Consider the following 16,453-nt stretch of genomic DNA (forward strand, 5'->3'; position numbering starts at 1 on the left):
GCTAACCAATCACAACACACACTGGCCCAGCTAACCAATCACAGCACACACTGGCCCAGCTAACCAATCACAGCACATTTCGTATTTCAGAAGGTGGGCCTTCATTTGATACAGCATAATAGGACCCCTTTAATACTATTCATGTTCAGGAGATAAAATGTTCCAATGACAAAAATAAAATCAAAATAATAATAATAATATAGGATATTTAAAATTGAATATTTAAGCCTTGAGTATAACTATAAAAATCGTTTTTTTTTTGTTTTGTTTTTTTGTCCAAAGTTGTAAAAAAGAAAGATTATTGAAATAAAAAGTAAGATACTATTACAGACGTTCATCCTGAATTTCATGTTTATTTCAATGTGCTACTTTACAATTAATTATGAAATGTACTCATTTCTGAGTGAAAATTGTTTCTACACTTTTTTTTTTTCAGTGAAGTTTGGCAGAAGATAACATTGTTGCTTCTGCATCGTTTCTTTTATACAAAGACAAAAAAACAAACAAAAAAAAAAACGTTAAAGTATGTTCAATCTACTGCATCACCTTCAAAGTGATTTGAATATTCCTGTAAAGCAATTTATCTCAGTCAACAATTTGGTGACCCAACACAGTACTAAAATGATTAATCATTTAAAAATAAACGTTTAACTTTTTGTTAAAGGGGTCATATGACATTGCTAAAAAGAACAGTATTTTGTGTATTTGGTGTAATGAAATGTGTTTATGCAGTTTAAGGTTCAAAAAACACATTATTTTCCACATACTGTACATGATTGTTTCTCCTCTATGCCCCGCCTTTCTGAAACGCGTCGATTTTTACAAAGCTCATCGGTCTCGCACACAAGCGAGGTGTGCTGTGATTGGCCTGCTATCCAGTGCGTTGTGATTGGCTGAATGCCTCAAGCGTGTGACGGAAATGTTACGCCCCTCACCATACTGTTGATGCCCTGTCCGGCCGGAGCGACGAGACAAAAACATGAAAACCCATTATAAACGAGGCATTTGTTGCATCCAGTGGGGACATAATTACTGATTATAATGACTTATACTGTCCTTTTACGCGTTGCGTTGCATCGTGCCGCGTAAACATAAAACCATGTCTGCATTTGTGATCGGAGAAATGACAAGCGTTGACAACATGACAACACACAGCGTCATGTGGGGACATGTTTAAACAAGGCATTTTAGGAGGGCGTGGACGAGTCTTAACTTTTATAAAGAATATCTATTTGGGTTTGAGACTTTAGTCTTTGCAACTTTAGGGATCTTATCTATTCACAAACAGCTTGTAAAACTCCAAAGAGAAAGGAAAACTTGAAATCGCATCATATGACCACTTTTGTTAATGATTTTTGAGCATGAGGGAATGTCACACAACCTGTCCATGTTGCGTCTTGACTTCTACCGTGTCAAATTTCCTGCAAAATTCCATACATGAGTGTGTTTCCCAAAAACATTATTAGCTAACTATGGTTGAAAGTGCCACTGAACTCTATTGGTAATGATGGAACTTGCATCCATAGTTGCTTTTGGGAAACACACCCCTGGTTGATTGAATTTGCAACCATTTGACATCAACAAAGTTCTCCATTGCACTCTTCTTTCACTCTCCCAACTTTGCATACTGTTTGCATTTAGCTATGTTCTTTGCTGTGCCTTAAACCCTTATTCCATGCACTGGTGAAAGCACACACACACACACACACACACAGAGAGAGAGAGATCTAGCAGTTTCATTGTTTACATAAACATTTTATTATACATCTTTTTCTTCAAAAAAAATATACATGTGACTTTATTTAAAAGTTACAGGCAACTACAGGTTTGAGGCAACAGTTGCAAAATAAATTAAGACATCTAAAAATAATTATCTTTGATCATTTCAGCCACGTGGCATCACACTTGCACAATTAAATCAATAGACCAATTACACTAATTTGTATCAGCCCTCTCTGTGCAGGAGCCTGATTTTAAGTAGCAGTACATTAGTAGAATGCAAACACTAATGCTCACAAAACACACTCAAACACAACCTCTCTCACACATACACACAGATAAAATAAATGATGTATTGCCCTCTTCCCCATATTTGCAGCTCCTTTCCTCATTGTTCCCAGAGTCACAACATTGCACAGTTATAAATATGCTGAATTACATATACTTTAGTGTTGGGTTCATCAAGCGTTCAGTGCTCATCGACCAATTTCAGAAAGCAAATGACGTGTTGGCAGCATCCTTACAACAGGAGGACTGCAAGGATCCCTGAGAGAATTACCAGAGCAGCTGAAAAGACAAGAAAAATTAATAGTTAAGTCATTTATTAAAGAACTTCAAATGATTTATCCTAATATTTTTGCTCAGGTAACTGACTCTTGAAAAGCACATCACTAAAATGATACTGCTTCTATTGGCTAGAAATAACTCCTGTATTGCAAATGCTGTTCTGTCTGTTGGGCAAATGCATATCATGCACCAATTAATTTCAAACAAGAGCATTTAGCAGCTAAAGAGTAGTCCTTTGTGTCACTCTTTTTAACACACTGTAGATATTTTCTCTCAAAATGCAGACTCTACCTGGTGTGGCCGTATAGAATTCTTACCCTGAGATGCAGCATGATGCAGTGCATTGCTCCCTGCTGTAGTAGCAGGTTTTGCTGTAGTAGAAACCGTAGTAGTGGTAGTATTTGTAGTGGGTGTTATTATGACAACATCTGAGCTGTTAGTGCTCGTTAGATCAACCGATGAATTTGTAGACATTCGTGTGACTGGCGACCCCAGAGTGCCTGTGGGAATGGAAATAAAGAAAACATTTTAATTTTGCTACCAATTGGAATCTCCTTCAGTACTGTTTTCGTAGTGTCACTCTTACCGTTTGCATAGTTGCCAGTGAAGAAATAGAGGAAAGTATCTGTGTTTGCTGCACGGATGATTCTGCTGAGGCCCGCAGCTACAAAAATGCACTGAATCCTAGTGCCGCTCACAGAGCCACGGAAGGATCTGGGGTTAAACTGTAAGACAAAACAAGTACAAATGTATTGCTACAAATTAGATGTCACAGTGAGGGAGGTGTCCCTTCACCTCAAAGCATTCCATAAACCCTCCAGCTCTACTCTGGGTTTCGCTTTTTTCGCTTGCTGCCGTTGAACAAACATTTGCATTGTTACTGTTCTACTGTATAGTTGTCTCAGAATGCTTTGTTCTTTAAAGCCGTCCCCATTGCTGTTCATTACCACATAATTTATAGTCAATAATCTTTTGTGCAAAGCTTGGCAATAAAGAAAATTATCTGTAAAAGGGAGTCTTACGGTATTATCCGGAGTCAGAATGGTATTATTCAGTGTTGCACGGATGAACTTCGCCACACCATTGTTGTTGGCACAAGAATAGACGGTGTCATTATCACCCTATGAGAAGAAAAGTTAAATAAGTGAGAACCCAAATCTGAGATTTTTTTTTTTGTCCAAATCACATTCTTAAAAAAAGGGAATTTTTTAAACGTGGACATATATTAGAAATAAATTTGATGTTTTTCAGACCTCCTTCTTGTCTCGAGACAGGCCAACTGCAATGTAACCATTTGCATCCCCGCTGAGCTCAAAAGTGAGATTGTCGGAGTCTCCGTTCACCCCTCTTGTGGAGGCAAAAAAGCAGCTACTTGAGCTGGATGGATCACAGTTGGCTGGAGTGGAGAAACATGCCCTGTCCTTCTTACAGTTGTCTTTGGTGACCTTGTCCTGTAAAGTTATGTTGATATTAGCCTTGAAATGCAATGCTGAAATTCATATAAATCTGTTGAGAATGTTCAATAAATGCATAAAATCTCAAGTAAATTCAAGTTTCCAAAAAAAAAAACTACAGCAATTTGACATCCGACACAATACAATAGCTGTTAACATCGACTCCACAAACACTTTACTTCACCTTCACCACAAAAAGCAACACAATTGTAAATATGAACAAAAAACTGTCTTGCCAGTCTGTTCCCACTTACATTTGCTGTACCATTATTAGCTGTAGATACTCCAGACGCAGTAGATGCAGTGGTGTTTAATGCTGCAGTGGCAGTAGATGCAGTGCTGTTTGGGGCTGTAGTGGTGGCATCTATACTGGGTGTTATTACTGTAACATCTGTGCTGTTAGGGTTGCTTAAGTCCACTGACCCATTTGTGGCCAGTCTAGTGACTGGAGAATCCAGAGAACCTGGAAAAGGAGTAAAGGGAGGAGTAAGATTTACTTTTGCAAAAAAAAAAGTGCATAATAATTTGTCACTGGATCAAAGTTTCACACTCACCATTTGAGACGCTTCCTGTTAAAAATAAGACAAAATTGTCTGTGGCTGCAGCACGGGCATTGTTGCTGAGACCTGCAGCAGTGAAAATGCACTGAATCTTTCTTCCATTCATCGAACCACGGAAACTTCCAGGGATGAACTGCAGCAAGACAGAAATAATATTACTGAATATTACACTGCAAAGGTGGCACAGAACCTAAATCTGAGGTGGCATATTCAGTGCTGTGAGAAAGTCTATTTTAGTATATTTTACAGTATATTTTAATTTATTTTTATGCATTATTGCTTCTTTACACAGATTTACACAGAGGCAACATTTGATACCTGTGTGGACAGTACCATTCCCTTTTTTAATATACTACTATATTGTTTACTGTTAAGAATTTCCTTTGCTAATATTGGCATAGTATCATTTATAGAGAAGGCTCTCTGAAAAAGGGTCTTACTGTGTTATCCTGAGTCAGTATTTGATTGTTCAGTGTGGAACGGAAAAACCTCAGTTCACTATTGACTTTGGCACAAGAATAGACAGTGGCTCCTTGACCCTGTGGATGTGAAAAGTAAATTAGTCAAGAAATCATACTTTGGGTTTAAAATTACAGTGCTTAATTATTACATTTAATTAAAAGAAATACGTAAAAAAAAAAAAAAAACTCGATTTGATCACTTACACGCTTGTCTCGAGAGAGGCCTGCTCCGATGTAACCATCTGTCTCACCACTGATCTCAAAAGTAAAATTATCTGCATTTCCACCTACTCCTCTTGTAGAGAGGAAATAGCAGGAACCTTGTGCACTTGGATTACAGGAAGGTGGAGCAGAGAAACATGCTCTATCCCTCTTGCAGTTATCCCTGCCAGTGATTTCCTGCAATCAAAAAGAACTTGAGCTTTAACAGCCAAGATTGTCATTTCCATTTTTAAACAGGAAAAAGACTTGACTTACTATTGATTGAGTATTAGAACTTGACGTTTTTATAATGTTTGTTACAGTGAGGGGGCCTGACTGGGTCGGGTTTGCGGTGATGTTGGCAGGGCTTGTTTGGTTCAGGTTGGTGGTTATGTTGGGAGGCTGTGTTTGGGTCGAGTTGGTGGTTATGTTGGGAGGCTGTGTTTGGGTCGAGTTGGTGGTTATGTTGGGAGGCTGTGTTTGGGTCGAGTTGGTGGTTATGTTGGGAGGCTGTGTTTGGGTCAGGTTGGTGGTTATGTTGGGAGGCTGTGTTTGGGGCAGGATGTTGGTTATGTTGGCAAGGCTTGTTTGGTTCAGGTTGGTGGTTATGTTGGGAGGCTGTGTTTGGGGCGAGTTGGTGGTTATGTTGGGAGGCTGTGTTTGGGGCAGGATGTTGGTTATGTTGGCAAGGCTTGTTTGGTTCAGGTTGGTGGTTATGTTGGGAGGGAGTGTCTGGGTCAGGTTGGTGGTCATGTTAGAAGATATCCAGCTGCCTATGGAGTTGCTACTGCTCGTTGTATTGTTCCCATTGACTCCAATCATCATGCATGCTATCCCCAGGATAGCCACAAAGATCAAATTGCTCCTCATGAGTTACGTTTATGAGCTTATATATCTGTTAATCCTGCAGTTTTTGTTACCTGTAATTAAAAATGAAAAGAAAATAATTCAGTTTGTATAAACATAAAAAAATAAACATTTTAGACAATTTAATGTTTTAAAAAGCCATTAATGACAGACAGTCTTTATCTGAAAGACTTTATCTTTCATTGCCTTTTATCATTTATCTTTATCATTAAGTCTGGATTCTCAATTCATCCACACCTTAGTTTTTTTTACAGAGTTTATCAATAACATATTACTTAATTAACAGAGTTCATTAAGTGATATGTTATTGATAAATATTAAGTCACTTTAACATTAACAATTAAACCTTAACACTAAGATATGAGTGTTGCTTCACATCTTTACATGTCTTTATATCAGCAGTGGTTGTTTGTTTGTAGGAACTGAGATGCTATCTTAGCTATACTAGTATGCAATCTAAGAAGTTATGTTGTTAGAAGTTATTAACTGATGTGTATTTTCAATTCTTAAATTCACACAAGTGTTACACCACAGTATATACTACACAGAGCAACCATTCAACCTCCTTACTATGGTAAAGAGTAAAATTATCAAATTTGATGAATCCTCAAAATACATCCTCAAAACTAAACACAATTTTTTTTTTTTTCAAATGTATGTTTTAGAAGCCAGTGGCTCCTTAGTTATTCCATAGTCAGTAGCTCTGAAAAAAATAGGGTCATTCAGTCAGCATAGCACTGTCCAATAACATAAAATATATTTTTCACAGTAGTAAAAAAAAAAAAAGTGTCAAAAAATGAATAATAAAAAATATGTATCTGTCACTATTTAATATTAATTCCATACAATGTATAATATATAATAAGACTTATATACAATATAATATACAATAAGAATTATAATTTAAGAAAAAAAAAACCCGGAGAAAATAAAAAGCACCAGCTTGCACTGCTTTACAAAGACACAAAGAAACAGTGGTTCCAACAAATATTTGGACACTTTATTAATGCATATTGTAGCACAAAAAAATAAAGGTACATTTTAAAAAGCTCATAAAAGTGCAGTTAGTTCTGAGATTTTGTTATCTGATTCAATGACATTCAGACATTAGGCGACCTCCTACAAGATATAAGGTATGTATATCAAAGTGTCATGCCATTTCTAATTGCATGAATAGACCTCATCTGTTAAGTCTTTGTATAATGCAATGACATTACACATATCTGTCTCTGGTTTCCCGATAGCTCAGTCAATAAGTTAGCAGCCGCTTTTGAAGAAAGTTTAAAGCATTTCTTACCCGTGTCTGAGTTGTTCTGGGAGTTTGGGATCAATGATGGAGGTGTCAGAACTTCTCTGGCTTTAATAACTCACATTCAGGGCGGGACCGGAAGGGTTGGACACACCGGTTTTAACTTTTTTCACTTCAGACTTCGTCATTTGCACATTCAAACGTAAAAGCAAAATCAACATACATTATTACAGCAGGAGCAGCTCTGCAGCTCATATTGGTACATCCCTGCTGCGCTTTTCAGCTCAACTACTACAGCTTTTCCAGTGACGCTGTAAAATTACTGAAATAATCAGTTGTTATTTTTTTGTACCGTCATCATGTGATGCACTTGATTGACAAGTTTTCTTCTTCAGAAAAAGAGTCTGACAAACACTGTTAATTTTCTCACGAAATGCCCCTCTATAAGTGAACATATGTATTTGTTATATGGATACAAAACCAACATAAGACAAGTAAAAAGACAAAATATACTTCAACGTATAAAATAAAGCAAATAAATAAATGAGACCAAAAAAGACTGATAAATCTCACTCACTCATTGTCAGATGTTTTTAATCTTTTATACTGTTTGAAGGCGATGCCATTCTAATGTATCATAACATCCCATTTGTTCTTTTCGGCACTGTTACTCCTATTTTAGGTAACTGTACTCAACCCTGTCTGGTGTGTTATTTATTGTATGTTAGATCTACAGCATTGATGGAATAGATCAACAAGTTACTGTTCAGCTGCTTTACCAGTTTCTCTGGCGCGGTTAGATAGACGTATTGAAGCGACTGAGCTGATTGAAGTTTCACACCCAGGCAAAAGACAAATACGTGAAAAGAAATTCCTGTGGCTCCAAACACAAAACACAAGCTTACACACATGCGCATTATCAGGGCTGGCATCCAAAGAATTTGGATTCTTTCACACACCTTTTGTCATGTATCTTCAGACTGACAACACGAACAACATTGCAAAACTGTTTTTAATTAGCTTGACGTGAAGAATGTTCTTGACCTGTTTTCTTTCCTCAGTAAAGGAACAGATATATTTTATTGTATATTGTAGCATATTATTTCAACCACAACAACTGAATCATGCAATTATGTGGACTTTTACTATGTATTTGATTCAGAGATCCATCAAATGTTCATCAAATTAAGTTAAGCTTCAAATAAAACCATCACTGCTCATGTTAAACAGCAATCCATCACTCTACGGCTGATGGTTCTCCAACGCAAAGTCAAACTCAAACACAAAACCAATGCCTTTCATAGATAAGACTGCACTGACACTAACTGTGGAGAAGTATCTTTGACATCAGAGTCAGACAGCAGTCCAGTAAAATACGTTCTAAGAACGTTTTGATAATGTTCCCATCAAGTTCTGAAAGCATAATTTATTAATGTTCTCTGAAGGTTCAAAATGTCCAGTATTTAAAATGTTTTAAAAATATATATTTTTTTCTATAAGGAACATTCCATTTCATCATTTTGGGAACATCATTTTTTAATGTTCTCAGATTTTTATTATTATAATTTTTTTTAAATAGTAAGCTGTTTTGTTAATAACTTTGAGAGTACCTCGCAAACGTTTTGAGACAAAGTTCCCTGTTAGATGGGAGTAATCAGATACACGTGAGAATGACGTTTGGAGAAGTATAATGTAAAAATGTAGGGTAACGAGTTAAGTTTTGACCTTAATCCCTTTAAGAGTGCTTTCTCCGACTATTTAAATGTGTGTTTCAGGCTGTACACGGCTGTGTCTGTAGTCTTGGCCAAAAGGAGAGTGAATGAAGTTATTGCACTGATTTAAAAATACAGATGTAAATGAACACGCCTTTATACACAATGCGTTCTGGTACAACAAGATCTTTTCTGCTCAAAAGAAGAGAGACAAAAGAAGGTGCATCACTGAGCAAAGATAACACTTACGTTAGCATCGTGTTCACTAGTCTGTGAAGCTGCTCGGGCCTGTCAGAAAACAATGGCACAAATACTAGGATGAGCATGAAAGAAATATCTCTGACATCGCAACAAATTATGTCAAACTTTACACTGTAAAAAATGTCCTTGTAAATTAACGGTAATATACTGGCAGCAGGGTTTCCAGCAGTGTACCGTAATTTTACAGTTTTATTACTGTATTCTGAATTACGGCTTTTTTTGTAATTGTATGGTAAAATGCTGGCAGCAGTGTTCTGTAATTTTACAGTTTCATTACTGTATTCTAGATTTTTTTTTGTATAAAACAGTAGAACTGGCAATTTTGCCAATCATTAACTTTATTATAAATATCTGTACTTGAACAAATTCACAAACTGGCATTGTAATTTCATTTATACAAAAAAAGTGGCAGCAAATACACAGAAAAGAGAAGACCAAGAGGGTATTTCTTATAGCACAGTGTTTATTTAAGTGCCCAAGCAATAATTAAAATGCTTTCTCAAAAAAAAGCAATCAAAATGGAAGAATCAATTTGCAATCCAATGGAAGAATCAGTCTTTGTGTATGTTAGAGAAAGATGAGATGAAGAGAGAAGAAAAATTAACCTTAGCATTACAAAACAGACAATGTGCAAAATGAACCCTGCAGAAGTCTGTAGACATATTTAAACCGATTTAAGTTGACTATATAAAACACAAAACAAGCAGCCATTTAAGGTGTATCTGTGTGCTATGAGTATGACATAGCATGGGCATGGGCTTGGAGTGTACGTTCCCCTAAAAACAACCTTTCAGAAATGGCAATCTTATTTTTAAAAGTCAAAACCTGGCAAGGATTTGCAGAACAGTCCAAGAACTTTTCAGAAACATAAAACATAAAACTGTCACCAACTCTGATGCAAATGTAGCCAGGGACGGGTGTAGTCTGAAACATAAACATTGAAAAAAATCCTTTGTAAGTTAAAATAACATCAAAAGAATATGACAAAAAGCATATAAATAATACTACACAAACATTTCGGTAACTTAGGGCCCTATGATTTCCACGATGTGGAAAACACGGACGCAATCACGGAATCCAGTCATGAAAACGGAATTAGTCAAATAATGTGGATTGTCACAGAATTTGACAAATTTTGGATGAATACATTAAAATAGTGTTGTACACCTACTGAAATCGCGATGTGGATTAGTGTAGGTGAATATTAAAACGCAAAAATACTATTTAAATATTATTACTGCATGTTCTGTGTGTATGAATGGCACAGACGTGTGGTTTTGTTTACTACAAAGATACTGAAGCACACGTGACACTTGTGGTGTTTTCAGCGCCTGTTTCCTCACCATATGAGGACAGGAATACATGAACTTCATATAAGAGCTTCTTTGAAAGCCGCTTTACCAGCATTTTACAGTTTTATTTGTGAAAACTCAAACCTCAAAAACATACCGTCACTAGCCAATCGTATTCATTTCAAAAGACTGAGAAATGTAAGATATTAGAACAGCTATTTTAGGAAATAAGTCTTAACTGTAAGGGGGGGAAAAATCCATAAAAATGGGAAAGGTACTGGTTATTTTCAGCCAGGTCATTATCCCTTAAGTGTTTTAACCAAAACAAAATGCAAAGCATAATTCAGAATACGGCTAAAATGCTGGTGACAAATTAATACCGCAAAATCTTTCATAAATTTAGTTTATTTATCTTAAGGCACAGAATGTGTCACTTAAAGATGTTTAATTTATTTATTGTTTAACATTGAATATTTCCAGTGAGACAAACTGAATTCCAGCTGCCTCCGTCACTAAATCCTCCTTCATCTCAGTTTAAAGTCACACACGTCATTCTGGAAACTAGGGATGTTTTTTCACTGGCTGGATTCAGCTCTTCCTCGGGCCCTATTCAATCCATGCATGATTCACATTATGACGTTTCCTGCATCCAGCAAATAACTCAGCACTGATGGAACATAGTGATTGTAAAGCTCGGATTAGCGCGACGAAACCTGGAGACACACCTCTGTAAAATTCACCCACTTCCTACCTCCTCACCTGCACTCGTGTGTCTAGTTAAAATAGAAATAAAGTCTCTCCACACCTGCAGACGTCTTCACTGACTCACCCATTTGAAATGAACACTCATCAAATAATAGAATAAGATAATTGCTTTAACACTTAATATAAAAAGATAGCTTCAGTTTTATATGCAATGCAATTTAATTATATGTTTCATAATTTATCTACTTTACGTTAAAGGGGTCCTATTATGCTCTTTTACAAAGTGTTGATTTTGTTTTGGGGGTGTACTAGAACATCCTCTCATGCTTGGTGGTTCGAAAAACTCATTATTTTTCACATAATTTACATTATTACAATACCTTTCTCCCCAGCCTGGCACAAATGGCTCGATTAGTTCCGGCTTTGATGAAGGTCCGCCTTCCGAAAAACAATAAACGTAGTTTTAATGCATTATGCTGTCTTATAATGCATTGTATGACCTCATGAATAAACCTGTGATAATACATTATAATACATATCTAAACATCCAATTTCAGATGTAACAAGGAATCTGCAAAAATAAAAAAATGTATTGTGAAGAATTTAAGGGAAGATGTACAGTAATGCATAATAAACTACATTATGAATACATTAATAATACATTATACGTAAAGGCTTCAGGTTATTGGATATGAAAAGGTTTAATGACTACAGCATAAATGTCAATTGGAAAAAAAACATTTTTTGGTTTAAAACTTCTTATTACATAAAAGGCCACACTTTTTCTAGGCAGTGCTGAATGTGTGATTGCTCAAACTTGTTCATGATTGAAGAAACTTCTAGTTACTATTTCACCAGGTTTCTGGGTTTAACTGCACTTACAAGCATTTAAAAAAAAGTGACTGGCCCGGAACATGCCTGACAAAAGTGCATTTTTTGCATTCAATAGCACTGGCCTGTAACACACTGAAGACGTGAGAGTGAACAGATTTCGGGAAAAGTAAACTACCGAATTGCTCGTAAATGCTCATACCTTTGAAATCTACATTTTATGTTGGATTTACAGAAATATTTTACATGAAAGAGTTTCAGGAACATCCGTGTGTCGGACATTCATTCTTTCATAAAGTTCTGTTTGGAAGAAGGTAGAAAACATGTTTTGTGTGCGTTAACGCTTTTACGGTTCAATGGCAAATAGTAACAACCATTAAAAACGAAGACAAAGATCCCACGTGAAAATTAGCATGCTTGGTTTTGCACATTCAAATACCAGTCAAGCAGTCAGTTAGTTAGCCAGAAACATCCCACCTTCTTGTAAATCTTTTATAAGAATAAGGAAGTTCATTTAAGAAAATTCTGTTGGGAATTAAAAAATAAATAAATAAAAAAATAAAAAAATAAATAAAAAATAAAAAAAATATAATAATAATAATAATAATAATAATAATAATAATAATAGCCTACTAAAAAAAAATGAATGCCATCTTTAATCTGTGCTGCATGGGCACCATTTATTATTCAAAACATAACATTCTTACAATAAAAGAGCAAATTTAATTGGTAGTTGAAGTGTTTATAATGAAAAACAATTGAAACATTACATCCAACCATCACCATGAACAAAGAAAATATTGTTTATAATAAATTAAATTAAAAGTCATGCAGTAAAGACTCATGAGTGAGTAATACAGTCACAATGAAGTCTCTGCCATAACGTCATGATTTCATGGCAGTTTTTTAACTGCTGGAAATACTGGAATAGTTGGTCAAACCACATCGCACAGCGTTACCCCACCCGTCTCATGACTAACCAGAATGCACAATATCTTATTTCTAGGAAATTCAACACCCTAATTTCCTAGTTTACTAACAGAAAAAAAATGACAATCAAAAAAAAAAGAAAAGGTAGAAATTCAATCTTGAATTTAGCGGCGTCATTCGGACAGACGCGTTCTTGTGTTTACAAAACAGCTGGACTGAGAACAACAGAAGATGTGTTTTTCAATGCCGACTATTCATTGCAAACTATTTTTAAGTTGGCACAGTGTCTTAAAACCCAGAAAAACAGCGAGACAAAGGCCACATACGTCAGTCTCAATGGGCCCTATTTTAATGATCTAAGCGCAGGTGCACTTAGGGCGTGTCCGAATCCACTTTTGCTAGTTTAAGGACAAAAAAAACGGTTGGCGCGCCCGGTGCATGGTTTAAAAGGATTGTTCCTATTCTCTTAATGAGTAATGGATGTGTTTTGGGCATAACGTGCAATAAACCAATCAGAGTCTCAGCTTATTGTTCCTATTCTCTTAATGAGTAATGGGTGTGTTTTGGGCATAACGTGCAATAAACCAATCAGAGTCTCAGCTCCCATTCCCTTTAAGAGCCAGTTGTGCTCGTGCCATGGCGGATCCGCTATTTACACGGCGGAATTTACAAGTGGAAAAACTGAACACTTCTCTAGTGAGGGAACGGATCTGCTCGTGCGCGTAATTCTGATACTTGCAAAGACTATTCATTATGACATGTAGGCATTTTTGTATTTATGTACACAATAATAATCTTTTACAATTTAATCCTTTAATTTGTTCATTTTTAAAAATGTTTGTGTGCTGCTGCGCGTCCCTGTGTGTGTAATAAGGAAAGTGTACGCGCGTTGTGCACCCGCCTATAGCCGCATATTACTAACGCGCTCTTTAAATAATAAAAAAAAAAAACGTTTTTGTTGGTCAATGGCACAGTCTATTTCAGTTGCCTCAAAATAGCAAAGCATGAGCAATGCACCTGAACACACCTCGTTTTCAGACCAGCACACCCATGGGCGCACAAATGCATTTGCTATTTAAACAACGCGGCGCAGGACGTGAAAATGACAACTGCGTCGGGGCTGAAACTAGCAAAAAACACTTGCGTCGCGTCTGGCGCCACACTGTGCCACATGTATGATAGAAACCACATGAACACAAAAACACGACCTGTGTGAACTAGCCTAAATTTAGATCGGACCGACTGAACGAACCACAGTGAGTGCACCCGCCTATAGGCGCATATTACTAACGCGCTCTTTAAATAATAAAAAAAAAAAAAAACGTTTTTGTTGGTCAATGGCACAGTCTATTTCAGTTGCCTCAAAATAGCAAAGCATGAGCAATGCACCTGAACACACCTCGTTTTCAGACCAGCACACCCATGCTGAAACTAGCAAAAAACACTTGCGTCGCGTCTGGCGCCACACTGTGCCACATGTATGATAGAAACCACATGAACACAAAAACACGACCTGTGTGAACTAGCCTAAATTTAGATCGGACCGACTGAACGAACCACAGTGATGGGAAATAAAACTAATATTCACTTCTAAAAAGGTTTATTTGATGAGAACAAAACAGAATAAAACTTTAAACTGATAAATTCTATAAAGCTGTTTTGCAGCTGAAATTAAAAGTGTTTCATAATGTATTACTTTTGCAAAATTAGTACTGTTTTTTCTTGTTTATTACTATCTGAAGCTGCTTTGAAACAATCGGTATTGTATAAAGTGCATGTGACTTCTAAAGACAGGTTTTGTCCAGTCAGTCACTTCTTCATTTTGTACAATTATTAATTTGGAGCATTTTCTCAGTGAATATATACTACCGGTCAAAAGTTTGGGATCAGAACGATTTTTTATGTTTTTATGGGAGTTTCTTCTGCTCATCAAGGCTGCATTGATTTGATCAAAAATACAGGAAAAAAAATGTAATATTGTGAAATATTATTATGATGTAAAATAACGTTTTTCTGTTTTAATATACATTAAAATGTAATTTATTTCTGTGATCAAGGCTGAATTTTCAGCATCATTACTCAAGTCTTCAGTGTCACATGATCTTCAGAAATCATTCTAATATTCTGCTTTATTATCAGTGTTGGAAACTGTTGTGCTGCTTAATATTGTTTTGGAACCTGTGATTCTTTTTTTCAGGATTATTTGATGAATGAACAGTTAAAAAGAAGAGCATTTGTTTAAAATAGAAATCTTTTCTAACAATATACACTACCGTTCAAAATTTGGGGTCAGTAAATTTGTATTATTTCTTTTTTTTTTTTTAAATAAATTAAAATTTTTATTCAGCAAGGATGTGTTAAATTGTTAAGAAGTGATAGCTAAGATTTATATTGTTAGAAAAAATGTATATTTTGAATAAATGCTGTTCTTTTTAACTTTTTATTCATCAAAGAATCCTGAAAAAAGTATCACAGTTTCCCAAAAAAATATTTGGCAGCACAACTGTTGCCAACATTGATAATTCTAATAATAAATCAGCATATTAGAATGATTTCTGAAGGATCATGTGACACTTTAGACTGGAGTAATGGCTGATGGAAATTCAGCTTTGCATCACAGAAATAAATTATATTTTAAAGGATATTAAAATAGAAACCATTATTTGATATTGTAATAATATTTTGCAAGATTATTGTTGTTTTTTTCTGTATTTTGGATCAAATAAATCAAATCAAATAAATGATCAAATCTTGATGAGCATAAGAGACTTCTTTAAAAAACATTACAAGTCTTACTGATCCCAAACTTTTGACCGGTAGTGTATATGCTGAATTGGTGATTATATTTAATTAACAAGCATATCATGTAATTAATCAATTTTTTTTAATACTCCAATGACAGCCTGTTATTAATGTTGAAGTTTAAGTCAGAGTACTGATGTTTGAGTCAGAAGTTTGCGCACCTGCCTTCTAGTGGCAACAGAAAGAACACAATTGGTGGGTAATGGGACTAGCTTATAACGGTCTACAGAATGATTAATTGATTATCCAGAAATCACAAACGACTGCGATTGGTCCACCCTGACTAGTTCTAAGAAAAGGAACCGGCACCATGAGTCTCTGCTGTTTGTGTGCTATTTTAATGACATATACAGTAAAGAGCTGAAATGTCAAACATACAGACCTATAACACCTGAAGGCAAGCAAATAATAAGAGAATTCAAAATTATATTGTATGATAATTCTATATGAATTAGATTCTTTGAGAAATAAAAAATGCATCACAATATGTAAAATTGCATAGGATATAAAGAAAGTAGCTACTCATCTCTTGTTATTCAGCAGAAACATTTGACCTAAGCATAACTATTTAGCTTAGTACTGTAAATAGAACTGCACTATTTCTAATGATCTTTGGCAAACAGTAGAAATATAGGTTACACTTTATTTTAAGGTGTCCTTGTTTCAGTGTAATTATACATTTAAGTGCTGAGTAATATTGTTTAACTACTTGTATTTACTGTATGGTTAGGGTTAGGCTTAGGGTTACTTGCATGTAATTATGCATACATTATTGTTATTATAATTGTAAGTACATGTAAAATGTGTAACAAGGACACCTTAAAATAAATTGTTACCAACAT

At 35.5% G+C, this 16,453-nt stretch overlaps 1 protein-coding gene and 1 long non-coding RNA gene across 3 annotated transcripts; both read right to left on the reverse strand.

The window, feature by feature from the left end:
• Nucleotides 1–1,713: 1,713 nt before the first annotated feature.
• Nucleotides 1,714–13,131, reverse strand: LOC107681746 (uncharacterized). The gene is made up of 3 exons (XR_001633295.1): nucleotides 13,061–13,131; nucleotides 11,052–11,056; nucleotides 1,714–1,727 (listed from the first exon to the last, which is right to left on the reverse strand). It is a non-coding gene; the product is annotated as an uncharacterized LOC107681746 (long non-coding RNA).
• On the reverse strand, nucleotides 1,741–7,164 carry LOC107681730 (uncharacterized protein PB18E9.04c-like). Of its 2 annotated transcripts, XM_016478060.1 has the most exons (12): nucleotides 7,127–7,164; nucleotides 5,608–5,882; nucleotides 5,239–5,571; nucleotides 4,966–5,160; nucleotides 4,741–4,839; nucleotides 4,295–4,433; nucleotides 3,995–4,203; nucleotides 3,540–3,737; nucleotides 3,309–3,407; nucleotides 2,873–3,011; nucleotides 2,604–2,786; nucleotides 1,741–2,286 (listed from the first exon to the last, which is right to left on the reverse strand). In XM_016478060.1, exons 2-12 carry the CDS (start codon nucleotides 5,830–5,832, stop codon nucleotides 2,240–2,242), a joined length of 1,866 nt encoding a protein of 621 aa, XP_016333546.1. In that variant the 5' UTR covers nucleotides 5,833–5,882; nucleotides 7,127–7,164; the 3' UTR covers nucleotides 1,741–2,239. The 2 variants fall into 2 exon arrangements, with proteins under 2 accessions (XP_016333546.1, XP_016333538.1); XM_016478052.1 differs by having other exon boundaries at nucleotides 5,239–5,882.
• Nucleotides 13,132–16,453: the final 3,322 nt, after the last annotated feature.

Source organism: Sinocyclocheilus anshuiensis, unplaced genomic scaffold (assembly GCF_001515605.1).
Source record: "Sinocyclocheilus anshuiensis isolate Anshui unplaced genomic scaffold, SAMN03320099.WGS_v1.1 scaffold2119, whole genome shotgun sequence".
Taxonomy (NCBI): domain Eukaryota; kingdom Metazoa; phylum Chordata; class Actinopteri; order Cypriniformes; family Cyprinidae; genus Sinocyclocheilus; species Sinocyclocheilus anshuiensis.